A 22,406-nucleotide genomic window follows, 5' to 3' on the forward strand; every position below is an offset into this window, starting at 1 on the left:
AGTGAAGAGTAGCCCCCGCTCACCGCAACTAGAGAAAGCCCACGTGCAGCAATGAAGACCCAACACAGCCATAAATAAATAAATAAATAAATAAATAAATAAAAATTTTAAAAAGAAAGAAATGCACAACATTCCTGGCTAAGCCAGCTTACATCCCATGAAATATCATTACTTTCTCCTACACATATTTCTCTCCACTGTAATTCTTTGAACCCTGCTATGCTCCTCCCGTCCCCAAAGAAGGCAAAACGTATTTTCCCTGGCATTCGTGCAAGAATCATCCACGCCCCATGAAGACTTACCAGAAATGCCTTTGGACAGTCCATGCTTGACCGTGATTCCTGATGGATCAGATCTACAGACGGAAACAGGAAATGATCAGGCTGACTATGTCATAGCAGATCTCAAATCACTCTTAGAATGATTCCTTACAGCCCAGGTGGCAGAATTGATTTCCCTTATTAGAGCCTGCTAACCAGAGAGAGAAAAGAGTTAGTATACACAGGCAGCAAATATGCCTTGAGGTCATCTGTGATGTCTGGGTACTTTAGAAACAGTGAGGCTAATTTCAATGGGGATCCCTGTCAAGGTCAAGGAACTCTGAAATACCCTAATGTTACCAAAGAAATAAGTAATGTCCAGGGTGATCCATTGGCCAAGACAAATGCTCTATCCGATCATTTACCTCAAGCAGGGGCCCCTTAGAAGAGTGCTGGCCAATCAAGATAACCCAAAACCCCATGACCATGGAGCGGTTCAAAGAAACCATTATAGAATGCTAAAAGTACACTCCAATATCAAAGAAGAACTGAGAGATACCTAGATATAAATTATGTAAAGATACTCCCTGAAGTTCTGGAAGCACCAGAGCCTTTCATAGAGAGAATCTTGATGAGGTACCAGGTGAGAACCCACCACTGCAAGGATACAGTGCTGCCATTTTGATGCTGTTGCCGAAGGTGTCTTACCTGCCGTCGACATACTCCTGGCAAAAGCAAACCATTAAAGGTGGAGTGTGGACAGGAGCCAAAACCTCAAGGTCCATTTGAAGTCTTCCAAATAGGCTTCAGATAATTACCCCCTACCCATTACCCCGTCACAGTGGGGTATGACTGCTGGCCGGATGTCTTTATCAGGGTGCATCAAAACTTTTCACTGTCACGCCAATATTCATAGCAGCACTATTTATAACAGCCAGGACATGGAAGCAACCTAAGTGTCCATCGACAGATGAATGGAGAAAGAAGATGTGTTAAAATATGTACAAAGGAATATGACTCAGCCATGAAAAAGAATAAAATAATGCCATTTGCAGCAACATGGATGGATCTAGAGATGATCATACTAAGTGAAGTCAGACAGAGAAAGACAAGTATCATATGATACCACTTATATGTGGAATCTAAAAAAATGATATAAATGACCTTATTTACAAATCAGAAACTGACAGACTTAGAAAACAAACTCATGGTTACCAAAGGGGAAAGTGGGAGGGGGGTGGATAAATTAGGAGGTTGTGATTAACATACACACTACTATATAGAAAATAGATAATCAACAGGGACCTACTGTATAGCACAAGGAACTCTACTCAATACTCTGTAATAACCTATATGGGAAAAGAATCTGAAAAAGAATAGATGTATGTATAACTGAATCACTTTACTGTACAGCTGAAACTAACACAACATTGTAAATCAACTATACTCCTATATAAAATAAAAATTAAATTTAAAAAATGTTTAAAAAAAAACCCCACAAACATACAAACTCTTCATCTGAGGTTCAAATAAATTAACTTGTCCAAAAACAAACAAACAAAAAATACACAAAAAACCTTTTCACTGTCAAAGAGCTAAGGCTCTAACAGTACACTAAATAGTACATTCTGGGGGCTTCCCTGGTGGTCCAGTGGTTAGGACTCTGTGCTTCCATTGCAGGGGGTGTGGGTTCCACCCCTGGTTGGGGAACTAAGATCCCCGCATGCCATGCAGTGTGGCAAAAAAAAAAAGGGTACATCCTTTATGATTATGACGGTTTAGAACCAGCAAAACTCATCTGTGGGGCAAGAAAACACAGAACAGCTGTCTCTGGGGTTGGTGGATACAGGGCTCACCTGGGAAGGGGATTGGAGGACTTTCGGAATGACACTCTCTATGTTTTGATAGGAGGTGGAGATACACTGATTTATGCAACTGTCAAAACTCATGGTACACTTAAGATGTGTGCTTGTCTTCATATATAAATTTTACCTTAAAAAAAAAGAACCATAAACAAATATTGCACTTTAGTTAGTGATATGCATGTTGAAATAATTTAGGGTTGAAGTATACTGATGGCCGCAGTAGCTTCCTATTCCCTTCAAAGACTTCCTAGTACTCCTTCAATAAAGTCTTGCAAGTAGTGATGTAAGGAAACTTACATCTTCACAGGTGTTTTTGCAAGACCTGGCCTCTGCTGATTCTCCAGCTTCCCTAGCTATCTCTTCCACAGGAAGCATCCTTCAGTTCTGTGAATCAGACACACTCCTTCCAGGCCTCAGAGCCTTGGCACCAAGGGTTCCTCTAACCTGGAATACCACTTGCCCTCATCACCTAGTGAACCCCTAGAGATCTTTCACACCTTCCGTCCTCTCAGCCTAGGTCAGGACATGCTCCTCTTCCCTTTCATTCCTTCTTTATGGTTTCTTCTTTGCTTCCATCACATAGTTACACTTTTGTCAAATATTTACACAAATATTTATCTTCCTCATAAGACTGCTGTGGGGACCAGGGCTGCACGGAGCTGCTTCGCTCACAGTTGTATTCCCGGTGACCAGCACGTCATGAGCAAGGTGTTCAGGAGTTTTGTTGGGTAAATAACTAAAAAGGAAATTAGAAAAAGATAACCACCTTTCACGTGAGAGATGGCAGCTTTAAAGGACTGGCAATATTCCGTATGAGGTGAGGATGTGGAGACACAGGGCACTCACACTCAGTGTTGATGGAGGTATAAACCAGGAGCAGATTGAAGTACCTATCAAAATGTTCAAGGTTGATACCGTTGATCCACAGATTTCACACCTCGGTATTTATTCTGCAGGCACAGTAGCACAAATAAGTATTTGTGTAACAGTGTTCCCAGAAGTAGCTTGAAGTGTTGAAAAACTGACAACTTAAATACCTTTCTAAGAGCAGGCTGAAAAACTAAGGTACACTCATAAAATGAATTTCTGCACCATGCAGCCATTGTAAGGAATGAAGTTAATACTAATGTACTGTTAGTAACAATAACTAGTGGATAGTGAGAAAAGTTGCATAAAAGTCTAAAGTATAAACACATTTTGCTTTTTAAAAAACCACACATATATAAATACAGTTTAAAAGGCTCATAGGGACTTACTTGCCTGGTGGTCCAGTGGTTAAGACTCCACGCTCCTAGTGCAGGGACCCCATGTTCGATCCCTGGTCAGAGAACTAGAGCCCACATGCCACAAGTAAAAAGATCCCGCATGCCGCAGACCCGGCGCAGCTAGAAAAAAAAAAAAAAAATGGTATTTTTCAAAAAAGTAATGGAACTAGGGAATAAGCCAAACTGTTAGTCAGCTTTACCTCTGGAGGGTTAGGGATGAGGGGTGGGCAGGGATTTCCACTCTTTATCGATTTCTCTAAAGGTTAAACACGGAAGCCTATAATTTAAAATAAATTTTAAGAACTATTTTAAACTCTAGAATCTTTGCAGAACAAGGCTTGACGGTAAAGTTCACGTTGCCTGTTCAAAATTAAATCTACAACCAGTGAGCGACTTCACCAAAAAATGGCCTCCTGAGGACCTGACATCCACGGACCACCCAAGCGCCGGGCGCATCAGTCTTTAAATCCTACGGGTGAGGTCTGGGAGGAAGGAAGGAAGATACAGTAAATGGAGGTGGGTCGTAGGGGTCCTGGGGTGGGTATGCCTCCGGAAGGAAGACGGCAGCAGAATTTCTTCTGCTTTTCCAAGTACCTGATCCTCCCCAGAGGCTCTCGGGACGAGAGTCGACGGATACTTTTTACCTATTAGTGAAGATTCTAAGAACTCGGGTAGAGGCATAGAATCTAGAACAAAGGGTGAAGGAACCCTGGGCTCCGTGTCACCCCATCCCGGTGGGGAAAATCACACGCCGCCCCTCCTCTCAGATCCTCCTTGCGACTGGGAAACGGGTCTGCACGCGGGCGGCGCGGTTGGCCCCGACGGCGTCGGGCGGCCGCGGTGACTTGACCCCGCACGTGGGCGCGGCCGGCGGCAGGGAGAAGCAGCCGGGCGTCCCCAGCCCGCGCCCTCGAAGAAACCCCGAGGCCCCGCGCCCGCCTACTGTTCTCCCCGCGGCCGCGCGGGCGCTGAAGGCTATAAGGTCAGGTCCCCGGGGCCCAGAGAGGAGGCGTCCGCCGCGCCGCGGCTACTCTGGAAACCGAGGTGGGTCACGGAGGAGGTCCCGTTCCGCCACAGGCTTTAGGGCTTTCGGCGGCGTCCCTCGGCCGGATGGATGCTGCCTTCTTTCCTTCCTTCCACGTTTGAAACGACCCAGCCAAGGCCAGGCCGGGCGTGAGGGTTTCCGTCTCTCCTTTCAACCCGCACCGCGGCGCCCAGACGCAGGGAGTGCTCGCCCCATTTTGCAAAGAGGAAGCGAGGAAACTGGCCAAGGTCACCTGACAAGACCAAGGTTTCCCCCACCCTAGATGCTTCCCTGTGTGAATGTGAATGGGCCTAAGTGCTCCTTTCTTTCCCTCAATGGCCGGAGAGAATGAAAATGCGGTCTTGGAGCGCCAGGTATGGGCCTGAAAAGCCCCGCGCGTCCGAGGTGGCGAGCCTTCCCGGGAGAAAGGGACCTCGGTGGCGGCGCAGGGGCCGGTCCTCCGACAGCGACAGCTGCTTGAGAAGTAGAAACCCCCGAGAGGCCTCAACACCCACCCGAAACCTTGGGAGCGGCACCGCAGTATCTAGGCTTCCCCACCTGGGACCTGAGGGGCGACGCCCGGCTTCCCAAGAGGTGTCAGGGACGAACGACCATCTGGTCCTCGGGGTTGGACGCGGCCTTCGGCCAGGCTCGGCTCTTGGGAACTGGAAGCTGAGAGAGAGGGGCGCGACCCCGGCCCGCGAGTCCCGGCCTCAAGGGCGCGGAGGAGCCTGTCTGGGGACCCCGGCCACCTTTGCCCGGGCTTAACCGCCATCCTGGAGCCTCAACTGTGCCGGACGCAGAGAGCGGGGGGCGCGCGCGCTCGCGGCCGGCGTTCCGGGCAGGGTTTGCAGAAGTGAGGAGTTCAGTGCACGACCCCCTGGGGAGCGGGGCGAGTCGCGCGTCGGCCAATGGCCGCGGTGGGCGGGGAGGAGACTGGCCTGGGGACCCGCGTGGGCCGCGCGTCGCTTCCCCACCCTCGTGCGCTCTCGGTCTCGCGGCCCCGCCCGCCCGGCCGCCCGCCGCCCTCTTAAACCCGGCTCAGCCCTGCGGGCCCGCCCGACGCCTACCGGTCCCGAGCCCGCGCCGCCCGTCTGCGGCCCGGAGGCAAGCGCTCCGCTGCTGCGCTCTCGAAGGTGGGTTCAGAGCCCGGCGCGCTGCTGTGGCCTGGGGCTGTCGTTCGCCGGGGTGGTCGGGAAGCGCCGGCACCAGTCTCTGGCGCAGTTCGTTTTGGAGGTTGTTTTGCCCTCTTGGAGGTTTTACTCCTTAAGCGGCTTTCAACCCCAAGTCGCAGATCCTCGAGGTGAGAGGAGGCCAGGAGCGGAGCGCCTTTGGGGGCTTAGGAGACGGGCAGATGCCTTCGTCGTGGCTGACCTCTTCTCCTGACTTCGTGTTCTTTAATTTCTGAGTCGCGACCCTGCTTGCTTTCCTTATTGGGCTCATTGATCTTGCCCTCAGGACCCGCCGGCTCTGAAGGGGCTCCATCCCCCAGCCTTGGTGAACTTATGTCCATCAAAACTCCATCCTTTTGGGGTACGGGCGGCGGCGGCGCATGGGCGGGAGCCTGCTCTCTCCCACCTGGCCTGGGACTCGTCCTCGCCCGCTCCCGAGAGGCGACCCCAGCTTCCCTAAGCCCCCAGGTGGGGTGACGAGTTTCCCGAGGGACTTGCGGGAGGTAGCGGGACTCGGCCCACGTGGGGAACCCGCGCGGGCTGCGGCGCTGGGAGGGAAGCCGAAGGCGGCGGCCTACTCCTCCCGGCAGCCCGGACCGCCCGGGTCCTCGGGGTCAGACCCGGGCCTCGCAGCGGGGCAGCCTCCCCGGACCTGCCCCCGGGCTGGGGGAGCGCGTCTCCTACGCGATCCAACCCGGGCCCTGGGCTCTGCCCTCCCTGCTAGGGACCCAGGAGCGCCTGAAGCTGCTTGCTGCCTGCCCCCAAGCTCGGTCTTGCGCTCGGCTCCTGGCTCCGGGAGTGGGAAGGCCCTGTGGCTCCGACCCCCCCTGGAAAAGAGGGTGTCGGGGACCGAGGAGAGGACGGAAGAGGGAGCTTGAAACGGATTTGGCAGGAGCGGGGTTGGGGACGGATGTACAGAGTGGGTGTTGGAAACGAGCCCTGCTAGGTCAAGGCGTCTTTGGAGAGGGAAAGCAAAGGCGACACGTACCTGGAATTTGGAGTCGGGCAGAATCCCGACAGATTTTCGTTTTAGTTTGTTTGTCTTTTCTGGGGTGTGGGGGGGGAGGCGGGAGCGGGGTTGTTTGTTGCCGTTTTTGTTTCGTTTGCGGGTAGGTCTTGAGGGATCGAAGTGGGAAGTTTATCCGATTCTCTCCGGGGCTGCCTCGGGCGGTGGAGGCTGGGCAGGCAGGAGCCGGGCCGCAGCGCCCCGCGCCCCTCACTCGTCCGCGCTTGTTCTTCCGCAGACCCGTCACGCCCCGTGGCCCGGGATGGCTCTGCGGCCGCCAAGTGAGGCCGGACCCCAGGACAAGGGGTGCTACCCGCCCGACAGGCTCCAGAGTAGCCCCCAACGCGTGGACGCCTACTACCCGCCTTTCCAGCCCTACGGCCACTACGGGAACACCCTAACCGCCGCGGAGGAGGGTTTCCAAACTTTCCGGCAGCTGGAGGCCCTGTCCGCGTCCCCGGCTCTGCCCCCCTTCGCCTTCCGGATGGCGCCTCCCTTGCCGAGCCCCGGCCTGGCGCTGCAGAGGGAGCCGCCCTACGAGCTGCCCTGGTACAGCAAGGTGCCGCCGTGGTACCCAATTCCCCGCCGCCCCAGGGAGGTACGACACTTCCCGAACTGCAGTCACGAGTTTACAGGCGTCTCCAGTGAAGACGCGGGCCCCGCTGGCGGCCGTAGCGACGGTGGCCAGTGCTGGGGACCTGAAATTTTCGTGCCGCCGCCCCCAGTGGATGCTTCGCTGCGCCCTGAGAGTCCGAAGCCCTCCCAGCAGTTACCGTGCTCCCCGAGAGAGCGCTCTGAGGATAGCCCCAAACTCGCGAACCAAGAGGGGAAGGCATCTCACCGTTACCAGTTCACCCAGGAAGACCTGCACTTAGTTCTCTACGGGGTCATCCCCAGCCCTCAGAACTCAGCCCGCCTGCGCCACGCGATTTCGGGCCTCCTGGTCCCCACAGACAGCTCTGGTAAAGGCAGTCCCCGTGATCCGGGACTTGGGGGTGCGGGTGGGAGGCGGGAAGAGAGGTGAGGACGGGAGGGGGCAGGGGCGCTTTCAGGTGGGTCCGAGGCTGTGCGAGTCCTGCAGCGGAGCGTAGGTGCTTCCATTAGAAGACGGAGCTGAGGATGGCAGGCTCACCTCCGAGACCCTATGTGCTTAACCGCATGACACCCAAGATTGTTTTAGTGAGAAGAGAAACGGTTCATGCGGGGCGGGCTGATCAGGCCGGCTCAGATTCTACCGGGATGTGCAAGGTACCTGGGAGTCTCAAAATCAGCATTATCTCTGATCCTCAAGTTCCTTAAATTTGCAAACGGGGTTAATTACAACATAACCCACTAGAGTCGTTTTGAGTCTCACGTGAGAAATGGCCTATGTAAAAGGAGCAGGAAACCTAGAAAGGACAAGTAAACATCCAATTCAGGATAATGGTGAGCTCTAGGGGGTGGGGAGGATAGCGCCGTGTGAAAGCATTTCATAATACATTTTATCGAAAAAATAAAAATTTAACCCTGTCTTTTTCTAGGGTCCGGTTCTCTTCCTCGGACTCCGGATAACAACTCCCTTCAGCTACCAGAAGGTAGGCAGGGCTTCTTGGCTTGGATTTCTTTTCCAGCACAAATGCAGTCAGTTTCCTCACTGGCTTTCTTTCCCGCCCTGGGTCTCTCCTAGGTCTCTGCCTTGGGCAGACGAAATTCGGTGGAGTGGCACATTTTGGTGTGTTCTGCAGCAGCCCTGTCGCCAAAGGAGTCAGATTTGGGCCCTTTCAGGGTAAAGTGGTCAACACCAGCGAAGTCAGGACATACGGGGACAATTCCCTGATGTGGGAGGTAAATTTGTTTCTGGCGGGTTGGTGGAGGGAGGTGGGTGGAGGAAACCTTGGTCTCTGCCCCTCTGGGAGACCCCTGGCCTGGGAGAGGGGGCCCCCTCCGGGCAGTAATCTGCCAACTTGTGCTGCCTATTTTGCAACATAAAGAAAGGCAAGCTGTTCAGTCCCTGAGGATAACACCTCTGCATGGATTCTGTGTAATTTTTGGTGGCTTAAGGCATTTTCCTCTGAAGATTAGCCATGCAATATACATTTAAAGAGTTAATACATTGGGTTATATTTATAGACAAAACCAAACACTTTAAATATTACAGAGTGATGCTAAGAATATGCCAAAAAGGACTAAGACTAGATTGAAAATTTTCGATGTCATTCATCTAAAGAGGATTTTTAGAAAACTGATACTCTTAACTCTGTTTGAGGCAGGATGGTAGGACTGCAGTTTGTCAGAATGTATCAGATTATCGCCCCTCGCTGTGGATTTCTACATCAAGGAATATAGTTGAGGAAAATAATCTGAAATCCAGACTTCACAGGGCTGTTTGTAATAACAAAACATTGAAGACTGTAGAATTGCCCACAGCAGAGAAGGAATTAAATTATGGCTCCATCAATACACATGAAAACTAAATTGAGATAAAATACTAAACTAATTGGTTGTCTTGAAGTGGTGGAATTAAATGTAACCTCCTGTTTCCCTTGCCTCTGTTTATGAAACTAATGTATGCTCACTCTAGAAATCTGGAAATCGAGGAAGTGATAAAAGTAAGAATCTCTTTAAAATGTCACACTACCTATAGAGGTATCTTTAAGCTAATAAATCCATTTAGGCTCAATCATATTGATCATAAATATATTCAGTAGGTCAAGTGTGAGTTTTGAATTATAAATTTTTAATAAGTAAATTTATTTTCTAGATCAGACCAAAAAAATGTGCATTTCCAAACTTTGTTTGATTTCATTTAGATCTTTGAAGATGGTCGTCTGAGCCACTTTATTGATGGAAAAGGAGGTGCAGGGAACTGGATGTCCTATGTCAACTGTGCTCGCTTCCCCATGGAGCAGAACCTGGTTGCAGTCCAATGTCAAGGGCAGATCTTTTATGAAACCTGCAAGGAGATCTGCCAGGACCAAGAACTCCTTGTGTGGTATGGAGATTGCTATGAGAAGTTTTTGGACATTCCCGTGAGCCTGCAGGTCATAAAGCACGGGAAGCAGACGCCTGAGCCCTTGGAAGGTGAGTGCACCCCTTCCCCTCACCCAGTGAGGCCGTCTTAGTGGAAGGACTGGGCTCTTTCTCCGACTCAACACCTTCCTGCAGCTTTTCCACCTGCTTGTGGAACTTCTCCCTCCCAACACAACACTCAGAGCACAAAACTGAGGGCGTCTCTAACCAGCTGGGCATTACCCAGCTGGAGGAAGATGCCCTCATCTTTCCAAAGCTGCTGGAGCTACTCCTATTCACCAGTATACCTTTTCTTCTACCGCTCCCAGAGAATAAAATAAAAGTGAAATAAATGGATGCAACCTCTGCCTTAGGTGAGCCAGCTTCTGATTCATCTCTGCTGAGGTTCACACAGCTCCGGAAGTCTAAGCTTTAGAGCACTGGTTTTCAAGTAGTGGGTTGCAATATCTTAGCGGGGTGGGGGATTTGGTGGTAGAGACCAGTATTAAAGAAGAAGGAAAAAAAGAGAGAATGAGAATAAAATAGAATAGAAAATATTGATGTGAATCTCATTTAAGTTAAGCCTTGTTTGGTGAGGTTTTTGTTTCAAATGGATGTGTGCGAACTGGGTCTCAAGTATAAAATCTGTTTCTTACTGTGGGTCTTAGTCAACTTTGGGAAGCATGGAGCTAGACTCTCGCTCTCCAATTTTAATGCGGGTGTGAATACCTGGGGACCTTGGAAAGATGCAGATTCTCATTCAGGGCTGGGACCTGAGATTCTGCATTTCTGTCACACTTTAGAGGACTACCAACCCACTCTGGGAACGAGCCTCTGGAAGTTGCATTTTAAAAAAGCTCTTTGAGCGGTTGATTTTTATATCTGCAAAGGCCTGGGAACCACTGATCTCATGAGTGGGACCGGACAAGTGCGAATTACTGTAATATAGGTAATCAGATAGAAGACCGTCTTATTATGTTAGAACAAATGTCGTAAGTAGCAGGTAAAAGAGAATGTGAATTGCATTCATCATACTGCAGTGATGGTCTGCATGCGTGTCTCTCTGCTAGACTGAGACCCTTCAGGGCAGGAGACAATCCTAAACACTTGAATAGCGCCTGCTCTGGATCCCCATGTGCCTTGAAAGAAGGAGGAAGGCTGGGCTAAACTGGGGAGAGCTGCTTAGGGATGTGGTGAGATGGATGAGGTAGGCAGGGAGAGGCGAGGCAGTTCAGGCTTGGGGGATAGTGAAGCCAAGGGCAAGGACGTGTTCACCAGGGATTCGGAGGTGACTAATGAGCAGTCTCTTTCTAGAAGCCAAATACTGAGGGGCTGGTGAACCGTTTCGGTGAACTGCCTTCTCACTACCGCAATAAATGCATGGCGTGGGGTGCAGGATTCTCTTGAGTCTGGACCTCACAGATGCCCCATGCTTGGCGCCAAGCCAAGACTTTTTGGTCACTTCCAAAAATGTGCCAAGTGCTTTTTTGAAATAAAAGTGAAAAGTGGATTTGAGAACGATACATGCTTGATAACGCAAAATAGAATCACTATCCTTTTGAAAAATTATTCAGCACTATGCATCAGAGCTGTTAAAATGTTCATAACCTTGGATATATCAGTAACGTATCAGTAATACTCTTCTGGAAATTTATCTTCAGGAAATAGTCCAAAAGGAAAAGCTTTGTCCATAAAGATTTTTAATACAGCGTCACCCCTGTTTGTGAAAAGTCACGAACAACCTAAATGCCCAATACTAGACTAATTAAGTAAATGATGATACATTAACGTGGAATAATGTACAGGCATCAGAGATCCTAATCATATAAGCAACAGGGCCTGCAGTTATCTGTGCTCCTGAACCAAAGTATATCCGAGGCTTGTTGGCACTGTTAGGATGATGTGTAAATATTTAGGATAACTTGTGGCAGAGAACTTGTGAACAGCTCAGTTGGTTGGGAAGACTAATGGATAAATTCATTTGTTTTCTGTTAATAGGAATGTTTGGGGATAGGCTGAAAAGGAAAGAAAAATCAAAATTCCTCCGTCCTCTCAAAAGAAAGGTCTTTTTTTGCAAAGGCTTTCGGTGAGGCTCGGTGGGAACCTTCCCCTTGAAGGTCTTGAGTCGGGGGAAGGGCCTGGGCCCTATGTGGGCGGGTTATTTGAGTTTGCAAACCTGCCAAGTGTGTGTTTGGGGGGCTGAGGGTGTGGCATGTGTAGACAGCTCTTAATCGTTACCAAGCTCTGTCCGAACGGTGTGTCTGTAGTGGGTCAGAGGCATAGTTTTGGGTATTGAGAAACCCCTCGGCTGAAAAGACTGAGATGGGAAGGAGGAAGAAGGAAAGGAAACGGGACAAAATTAGGTTAAGAGAAATTTCCAAGGACCTGAGCCGAAAACGTGGGCAGCCGCAGCCTGATTAGTGAGGGTGAGAGAGCTCTGTCATTTCTGCCTAAGTGGTGGTTCTTATGCAGATTCACTACTGAACCCTTATTCTGAATTCTGGTGTGCCCTCGTGCTTTGATTTGTAAAGATCGCTGACCCTGTCTTGTAGACCTCCTCTTCCTACCCCAGGAAGCAGGAAGGCCAGGTATTTCTAACCAATGAAAATTCTAGCTCCGAGCAAAAACCATCCCAGCAGGGAGATTCTGAGAATATTAGCACCTCAATGAAAGCGATAGACAAGACTGGGCAATGGATCATCCTGACGTTGGTGGTTGCCTTCCTGGTTATTTACTTAATAAACTGATTTCTTTCCTTAGCCACCTGTTAAACATGCCTGGGACGCAGTTATCAACGAACAGAACCCCCGATGGATAGCTTCCCTGCTGTCCCGATGCTAACTAAGAAGATTTCCACCTTCACACTCTTGCATATACTCACTCCTGGCTGCTCTCCGCCTCCCTGGGGCCAGACAATGAGGTTTCAGGGATGCATTCACAGTCAAAACCACTTTATGCTCTGGAATCCAGAGTGTCCTCGGCAGGGATGCTTTTGTAGGTGGCCCTAGTCCTCTCCCCTTCCCCCAATACATAGACACCCCTGAGCCTGGCACCTCCTTTGCTAGAGTCGGCTGAACCCTCTCTAACCTCACCCCCACCTCTCTTATAAAAATGGATTTACCTTTCTCAGTCTGTCTGTCACTCAGTGATAGTATCTCTTATTGATAAGAAGTCAGTGAGTGTTAAGGTTAAATGAATCATCACAATAACCCTATGTATTGGTTCTAGAATCTTCCTTAAAAGTTCAGAGAAGTAGGCTCTAAGCTAAAAGGGCACCTAAGGCTTCGTAAATGGGGTCAAATGGAACAGAACTCGGGAAGCTTGGGGAGAAGCTGTGGGTGTCCATCAAGGTCCTGGGTGAACGCCTTGGAACTTGTAGCTCTCAGGCTGATCTGAAAGGGACAAACAACGGTAGGTGTTTGGTATGTGAACCTTGTAAAGAATGCCAGTCAGGAACTGTAGGACTGACCTGCTCAGAAACAGGGCCAGAGGAAGGGCTTCTTCAACAAATATATTTCGGGAACAAAAGGTAAGGAGAACCTATAGATTAAGAGAGTGAAGAGACATAGCCTCTGTGGACAGCACAATAGGCTTTGAATCCTACATTGAATCAACTGACTATAAAATAATGAAACACGTATGCATGTGTGTATGTACATAAATATATATGTTTCTAGTAAGGAATAAGGATTGACTGTTTAGGTATGACAATGGCATTATGGTTATGCTTTTTAAAAAGTCGTTATCTATTAAAGATTATGGTTTGAGATGTTTATGAACCAAGTGAGAAATTAGTGTTAAAAAGAATCCATTATGGAAAAAAAATAATAATCCCTTATGGAGGGAAGTCACGTAAGTGAGTTGGTCATTGTCAGAGCTTGGTGTTTGGGCACTTGAAGGTTTATTCCATTATTTTGACTTTGGTACATGTTTCAAATTTTTGGTAATAAAAAGTTGTAAAAAATCACCTTGAAGAAAATAAGAATGAGGGAGGGTAGCTGACCGAGCGACTTATCCCCCTGTGTTTGACAGACTCCGCAGAAGGGTACAGGTGTGAAAGATGTGGAAAAGTATTCACCTACAAATATTACAGAGACAAGCATCTCAAGTACACCCCCTGTGTGGACAAGGGTGACAGGAAATTCCCCTGTTCTTTATGCAAACGGTCCTTTGAGAAGAGAGACCGGCTCCGGATCCATATCCTTCACGTTCATGAGAAGCATCGGCCTCACAAGGTAAGAGTCAGGGCGGCGAGTGACCCTGCCCTTTGCTCCAGCACTCTGCGTTCATGCTGCTTCCCCAAAGCCCTGGGTGACCACCGAGGGCCTCCTGCGTGCGTGTTGCTGGGACACAACAGCAGGTGGGAGGACGGGACAGGGTGTCTGAAGGAGGCGACAGTGCTGTGGAAGAGCACATGTGAACCAATGCCGTGACACCCGAGTGTGAGGCTGGAGGTACATGGTAGACGGGGACAGAGGAAGGGTGTCCTACCTGGACACGTGGGTCATGCAAGGCCTCGTAGACAGGTGGCCGTGAGAAGAAGCTAGGACAGTGGAGCGTCTGGCTTATATCTTAGGTGGGGTTGATTGGCTGGGGTGGGGGGCGTTCGAGACATTCCAGGTGGGAAAGGCCCTGGCCTGTGGTTTTAGGTAACTACACCTTCTTCCATGATGTGTGCAATGTTGTGTTAATTTCTGCTGTACAGCAAAGTGACCCAGTTATATACAGTCTTTTTCATATTCTTTTCCATTGTGGTTTGTCACAGGATATTGAATATAGTTCCCCGTGCTGTAGAGTAGGACCTTGTTATTTATCCGTCCCATATATACTAGTTTGCATCTGCTCATCCCAAACTCCCAGTCCTTTCCTCCCCCACCCCCTCCCCCTTGGCGACCACAAGTCTGTTCTCTGTGTCTGTGAGTCTGTTTCTATTTCGTAGATAGGTTCATTTGTGTCGTATTTTAGATTCCATATATAAGTGATATCATATGGTATTTGTCTTTCTCTTTCTGACTTACTTCACTTAGTATGATAATCTCTAGGTTCAACGTGCAGGCATGTTGATAGTTACAGGCGAGGATGAAACATGGGCACAGTCCAGAGGATGGATGGCCTCTATGCCATGCCAAGGATTTTGTAAGGCAGAAAAGCAATGGTGGCATTAGGGAGTCATTTTCCACCATTCTGGAGACCTGGTGGCTCTGCCAGGCTTGGTGCAAGAAAGTGCTGGCTACCACTGGTCTTAATTAGGAGAAAGAGGCTGAAGCTCAGGTACAGACAGCTTCGGGTCGGACTCCTGCCCTGTCAGGACTCCTCCAAGCCCCCAGTTTTCTCCATTTGAAAACAGAGTGGTCATCATAAAACTGCTCTTGTCTCTCCCCTCCCGTTCACAGTGAAGCTTCTGGAAAAATCACAATCACTGGACTATATACTCCTATAAAATCTGAGTATTTTTACAATTATCATGTATTATTTTTGTAAGAATTTTTTTTTTTTTTAATTTTTGGCTGTGTTGGGTCTTTGTTGCTGCACGTGGGCTTTTTTGGAGTTGTGGTGAGCAGGGGCTACTCTTCGTTGCGGCGCGCCGTCTTCTCACTGCAGTGGCTTCTCTTGTTGCGGAGCACGGTCTCTAGGCACTCGGGCTCAGCAGTCGTGGCTCGCGGGCTCTAGAGCGCAGGCTCAGTAGTTGTGGCACACAGGCTTAGTTGCTCCGCAGTGTGCAACTAGAGAAAGCCCACGTGCAGCAACAAAGACTCAACACAGCCAAAAATAAATGATAAAGTAGTGGTGGATCTTACAGTTGATGAGATGGAGCATTTAAGATATTTGCTGGGATTGCTGCAGCCAGATCAAAAGATGTTTGCTTAAAAAGCAGAAGCTACAGGATTAGTTTTTGTTGGTTTGGTTTGGTTTGGTTTGGTTTTTTGACCAAAGTAGAATGCAGGAAAAGGTTATCTGAGTCAGGTCAAGAAATATACACTAGAACGTTACGTGGGTCATTTGCCTAAACACTGAGGACAATGATGGGTCTTGGATTGGGGATCGACGAGAGGAGCCGTAGGAAGTACTGCTGGCTTTGAAATCGGGGGACCGTAGACCAGGAGGCCCAGAGATGACAGGAATGATAAGAGGAGGTGTAAGCTGGTAGTAGTACAGTGAATGTCTTGGGCTTCCAGAGAGGAGAGGTCTTGATGGTAGAGTGGAGGGATAGTAGTTTTATTTTATTTTTTAAACTATTTATTAATTTATTTTGTCCACGAGGCATGCGGGATCTTAGTTCCCTGACCAGGAACAGAGCCCGTGCCCCCTGCAGTGGAAGCTTGGAGTCTTAACCACTGGACCGCCAGGGAAGTCCAGGATAGTGATTTTTAAAGGCTAGAGAAGGGGGTGCATCCTCTTATACTGAGTGTTCCTGAGAGTTCTTTAGGACAGTATTTCTCTTTGCAAACCCTCCCGGAATGGTGTGATCCTTTATCATGACTATAAGTACCATTTAAATGGTTTCAAATCTCAAGCCAGAATTCTGTCCTGAGCCTGAGTCCGACATCTCAACCTGAATTTCCCCGGGCACTTCCCCTTCCTTTGTTATGTTCAGAAGACTGAGGTTTTCTTCTTTGCTTTTCTTTACTGCTAAACATTTTTTATTCTCTTTTAGTTTTCTTTATTTCATATACTTTAATTTGAGTACTTAACTTTCAAGATGATAAAGTATATTTAATTTCTGCAGGAGCCCCAAAGAAAGCGTTTGATTTAATTTGAACAGAAAAAAAAAAAAAAAGCTCAAGTGAAACAGACAGGCAGAACTTCAGATAAATGATTTTTTAACAAGATCAGCTGCTGAAAGAGAAAAAAAATTACTGATTTAAAATATCAGAAGATGTTGGGTGTATAACCAACAGTGAAGAACCTTGTATTACCCTCCTTCCAGCATTTAAAGCCTAAACAACCTCCTTTTCAGCTGATTTGTCAGGCAAAATTAATGAATAACACAAAAATATTGCAGTCCATCTTGATGACTACAAAGAGCTCATACATAGATTCGGAATGTCAGTTCTCTCCAACTTTTTGAAACACCTGACCAATGGCGAGAGGACTTTGTTTTTTTTCAGAAGGCGTTTCTTTTCTCCATGACTTGTTCAAATTGCTGCCAGACTTTAACTTTCTTTGTATTTTGTCTTTGACTTCCTTGCAAGCTTTTGTTTTTGCTAGGATTTTTAATTGCAAGTGATACGTTTAGCTTCTTAATTATATAACTTGTATAATACTTACATTCTTGAAATTATACTCATTTCTTTTTTAAATCCGATTCTGATTTGAATTTGTTCTGATTTGAACCAGTTGCTCCCTAGGCCTGTAAACGGTCATATTTGGATATCTTTCATTACCTTCCTTAGCTCCACTGATTCTTCTATGCCACTCTCTCTCTTTCTTGATTTCTCTTTTTATATTACTGGGGCACATCTTCAAGTAATCGTTTTTAGCAGTGCACAGTGAAACATTTTCTGAGTCCTTCTTTTAGGATATTTTACTCACATACGTCTTTGATAGTTTGGCTGGATATGGAATTTTAGATAGGAATAATTTACTGGTAGAACTTTTAAAGAATCATTTCTTCTACCATTTGATGCCAATCTGGTTCTTGTTTCTTTGTAAATAACCAGTTTCCTGCTTTGTGAAAATTGTTCTTTAACTTTTGAGTTCTGAAATTTTAACAGAATGTGTTACATTATATGGTTTTTTCTTTCTTTCCTTTTTTTTTTTTTTTTCTTCCTGCTTTGTAGTCAGTAGAAGACAAAGTATTCTTTCCACCTGAAGGCACAAGTGATAAGCTCAAAGGAATTCTCTTGTCCTTTCCTTGGCTATTATCTGTCTTCGATTTTTGTTCTCTCCTGGGATTCCTTTTAGCCAAATGTTAGGTTGAATCTACCTCCCTGTACTTGACTTTTAATTCTTCTTCATCTGCATTCTCTGAGAGTTCCCCAACCTTAATTTTTATGTCATGTATTCAGTCTTTAGCAGTCAGCTGAGTCTATTACATACAGCATTTCTATTCGATACTTTTTTGTTGTTTAATTTCCAAGAACAGTTTCATGTTCTAATTGCTCCCCTTTTATAATTGATCTGTTCTTTTTGCAATGTGAACTCAACATCTGTTTTTGCTTCAGTAATGACAATACATGCTCATTATTAAAACGTCAAGTAGGGCTTCCCTGGTGGCACAGTGGTTGAGAGTCTGCCTGCCGATTCAGGGGACGCGGGTTCGTGCCCCGGTCCGGGAAGATCCCACATGCTGCAGAGCGGCTGGGCCCGTGAGCCAGGGCCGCTGGGCCTGCGCGTCCGGAGCCTGTGCTCCGCAACGGGAGGGGCCACAACAGTGAGAGGCCCGCGTACCGCAAAAAAAAAAAAAAAAAATCCACCCTAGAATCCCACCATCTAAAAATAGCCAGGCTCTCATTTGTGCCCATAAGGACACCTGGGGAACAGGGTCCAGAAACACAATAGTTTCCTTTATTTGGTTCAGAATTCCTGAGAAGATTGCACAGAAGTCATCAGGGTCAAGAACACAGAGAAATGACAGGAACTGTTCACAGCAAGTGGCTGTACCACAGGCTCTCACTGGCCCCCCAAAATATTACCCTCTTTTTGTAGGTACATGTGTTGAGTTATCTGTCACCTGTATTGCCGCTCTGGTCTGCATATTCGTCCCTACCCCCACTAGATTGTTCCTCCTTGTCTCTAGCAGAGTGTTGAGAGGTTCTCCATAAATACTTGTTGAATTAATTGCTGGGGGCTTGCGATTTACTCACAGCCTTGTGAGGAAGGCAAGACAGGTATTTTTTGCCCATGAGGAAAATTGAGGAAACAAAGATCCCGAGTTTAACTGATTTGTTCTGGTCACACAGCTACTTGTTGACAGAGCAGGACACATTCAGGCCTCTATATACACTGCCGTTTCACATCTGAAGCAGCTAACTTAACCCAAAGACTTCAGATGAACTGCCTTAGTCACAGCATTAGCAGCCTCTGGACCAGAACCCATGCTGCCAGATTCTTCCCTGTAGTCCCGGGATGCCTTTCTCCTGTCTCAGCTAGACCCTCAGCCTGGATCTGCTTGATCCTCTGCCTACAGATGTGCACAGAATAAATACAATAGTTCTTCCCCCCAGATAAACATAATGGTGAAATAAACTTGTTAAGGGGAAGACGTGGTTTCAACCGTATTTTTCTTTTTCGTTTTAGTGTTCTACGTGTGGGAAATGTTTCTCTCAATCTTCCAGCCTAAACAAGCACATGAGAGTCCACTCTGGAGACAGACCCTACCACTGTGTATATTGTACAAAGGTAAATGGAACCTTCTTTTAAGGGATCTGCCTTGAGCCCTGATTGGGTGTCCATGGATAAGAACTTGTGGCATAAACCCTAGCTTATAAGAGTTCCTGGTAGGGGCTTCCCTGGTGGCGCAGTGGTTGAGAGTCTGCCTGCCGATGCGGGGAAGACGGGTTCGTGCCCCCCGTCCGGGAAGATCCCACATGCCGTGGAGCGGCTGGGCCCGTGAGCCGTGGCCGCTGAGCCTGCACGTCCGGAGCCTGTGCTCCACAGCGGGAGAGGCCACAACAGTGAGAGGCCCGCGTACCGCAAAAAAAAAAAAAAAAAAAAAAAAAAAAAAAAGAGTTCCTGGTAAATTAGTTCATTGTCAGCCCATCCCCAATTTCCACCCCCAGATTATACTCCTGTTCACTTACAATGATCAGATGCAACCTACTACTGCCAAATTGGCATCTAGGGCATTTGTCATGAAATAGACCCTAAATTTACAGGAGCCTGATGATAGCAGACCTGATGATGCAGTCTTTCAAAGTACAGACTCTTACACGCTGCTGATCTAAATTTTTAGAGCAATTTCGCTGAAGTGGCATCTAATCTTCATTATACAGAGTAATAAGTTATAAAAATGAAGAGAGAAAGACGTGGTTAGGGGTGGCTGGGCTAGAAACAAAAGTCTGACCATTCCTTAAAAATATTATACTAAAGCACCTCATGTTCTATTTTGATGAGATACATTTGGACTGTCCAATGTGTACAGTGTAGCAAAATGGGGCTAAGACATAACTAGACCATATGGAGCCAGCACAGACCTAAGGAAGGTGGCCCTGGATTTGTATGGATGAGGAATCCATCCTGAGGGATGAATACTCTCCCGCAGGATTTCCAGAGCAGGCTCAAAATATCCCACCGCCCCTCCTCTTTCTGGCATTCTAATTCTGATCCCCACCTTGGTCTTCTGGCTAACCTGGGAATGAGAGGTGCCCAAAGAGGGAACTCAGTGCACTTGGGGCATAACTGAGCTGTTTGGCGTTCTGACTTACCGTCACCTAAGCTGATGGAGACTGTCCTTGTCTGGGTGTCCTAGACACCTACACCTTGTGCTCCTTACTGAGCAGTGGGCCAACCCCATGCGTGCCCAGCCCCCCAAATCCAAGGTCACCGGTTGAACCCGGTGTTTTGTATCTCTGTCAATGGACTCCCAATAAATGGAGTCATTACATCGCTAATAAATACTTGAAAGTGACAAAGGTCAGAGCAGAGTATTGAAATGAATTAAGGGAAAGGTTATAAATAAGGGAAAGAAAAGACAGGTAAAAGCAGCAAAGTACTTGGGAATCTGAAATGGTACTATTTGGCCGTTTCTGGAAAGCTATTTGGCAGTTTCTTTAAGAACTAAACTTGTAACCACCACACAACCCAGCAGTTGCTCTCCTGGGCACTTATCCCGGAGAAATGAAAGTTTATATGTTTATACGAAAACCTGTACACAAATTTTTTTTTTTTTTTTTTTTTGCGGTACACGGGCCTCTCACTGTTGTGGCCTCTCCCGTTGCGGAGCACAGGCTCCGGACGCGCAGGCCCAGCGGCCATGGCTCACGGGCCCAGCCGCTCCGCGGCACGTGGGATCCTCCCGGACTGGGGCACGAACCCGCGTCCCCTGCATCGGCAGGCGGACTCTCAACCACTGCGCCACCAGGGAAGCCCCATCGTGTCCTTTTTTATTAAGGCTACACCTGTTGACCAAGCGTGCCCTGTAGCATTAAAGCCCAAGGTTCGCTGAATGGAGAACTAAGGGGTGACATAAGGATCGGTAACAGTGAAATTAACCCCTTTCTTTCACTGGTTGTCCAGCTGATGGAAGTTTACTTTTTCTCCTGCTTTCTGTCCTCTGCAGAGGTTCACTGCCTCTAGTATACTCCGCACACATATCAGACAGCACTCCGGGGAGAAGCCCTTCAAATGCAAGTACTGTGGTAAATCTTTCGCATCCCACGCTGCCCACGACAGCCATGTCCGACGCTCGCACAAGGAGGATGAAGGCTGTTCCTGTAACATCTGTGGAAAGACCTTCCCAGGTCAAGAAGCCCTCCACTCCCACATGAAGTTTCATGAAGACTGCTAGCCCTCAGAGAGTCTGAGGACAGTGCCTCTGTATTTCTGTCTTGATATTTCTTGTTTATAGGTGTATCTTGCAAACAAAAGCCAGTTAGATTGAGACGAGGAACAGAATAATGGAACTGACCAAGTAGCAGAATTTACCAGATTTATTGACTGTGGTTTTAACAGCTTTCACAGAAATGTCTTTCATAATTTCTAACAAGAATGGAGTTTTGTTGAATTCACCTAGAAATAATGAAAGCTGGCTGTTAATAGTGCTTAAAGGTCTGGAAACTCAACATCAACCCTGAAAGGGACTATATTTCATTTCAGGGACTAGGAACAAAGTCTTTGATTTTGCGATTTAAAAAAAGGCTTTTTCTCTACTGTTTCCCTCAGGCCCGCAATTGTAATATGTCTGTGCCCATCCCCTGTTAGTTTCTTAACAGAATAAATTCTTTAAAAATCCATTCAAGCCAGAGCTTCATTAGTATTATAACAAGTGTTCAGACATGAATTAAGCTCCCATTTTATTTGGATTCATTTTAAAACCCTTAGTTTCTACCCATCACATGAAAAACACCTGATGTTAACAGTTTGTTTAGCACCAAACCGAATTTCTTGGAGGACACAGAAGTTACTTATTCACCCTACCATCTGTGACCTCTAACAATTGGGGAAGAAAAATTATTACCAAATGAAGAAAGGCTGAAAATTGCAATAGGCTACGAAATAAATAAATGTATTTATAGTGCTCTAGTTTTAAACCTGATGAAGAGACAAGTGGAATTTTTCTGTAGGTCTTCTAATTCGCTGGTCCATACTAATACATAGAGTGAAAAGAAAAATGTGCCACATACATTGTCACAAGGCTTTCTAATGTGCAAGGAGACAGCAGACTGACTCATCTCATGTGGGTCAAAATAGCCAACATCTATGTAGAGCATGAACCCTCTGAGAGAGTGCCACTGAGTTACCACTTTACTGAAGGAAAGAAAGAAGGGGTCCAGCCTTTGCCTCTAAGGGTCAAAGCCAGGTCGTCCTGACTCCAAAGCCCCGCCTCTTTTTTTTTTTGTGTGTGTGTGTGTGTGTGGTACATGGGCCTCTCACTGTCGTGGCCTCTCCCGTTGCGGAGCACAGGCTCCGGAAGCGCAGGCCCAGCGGCCATGGCTCACGGGCCCAGCCGCTCCGCGGTATGTGGGATCTTCACGGACCGGGGCACGAACCTGCGTCCCCTGCATCGGCAGGCGGACTCAACCACTGCGCCACCAGGGAAGCCCCAAAGCCCAGGCTCTAATGAACCAGTTATATTCAACTTATGAATCCTGCTAAGGAAAGAGCATTATTCTATTGACTGCCATTCTTCCCTACTTTGGGGCAAGCAACAACAAACTTTTAAATA

At 47.5% G+C, this 22,406-nt stretch overlaps 1 protein-coding gene across 1 annotated transcript; it reads left to right on the plus strand.

Annotated features, from left to right (window-relative positions):
• Positions 1-6,854: 6,854 nt before the first annotated feature.
• On the plus strand, positions 6,855-21,029 carry PRDM14 (PR/SET domain 14; the record flags this gene model as incomplete). Its single annotated transcript, XM_082600915.1, has 7 exons — positions 6,855-7,554; positions 8,113-8,166; positions 8,259-8,416; positions 9,382-9,652; positions 13,613-13,815; positions 18,821-18,922; positions 20,802-21,029. 7 exons carry the CDS (start codon positions 6,855-6,857, stop codon positions 21,027-21,029), a joined length of 1,716 nt encoding a protein of 571 aa, XP_082457041.1.
• Positions 21,030-22,406: the final 1,377 nt, after the last annotated feature.

The sequence above is a fragment of the Mesoplodon mirus genome (assembly GCF_964341445.2).
Source record: "Mesoplodon mirus genome assembly, chromosome: 16".
Lineage (NCBI taxonomy): Eukaryota > Metazoa > Chordata > Mammalia > Artiodactyla > Ziphiidae > Mesoplodon > Mesoplodon mirus.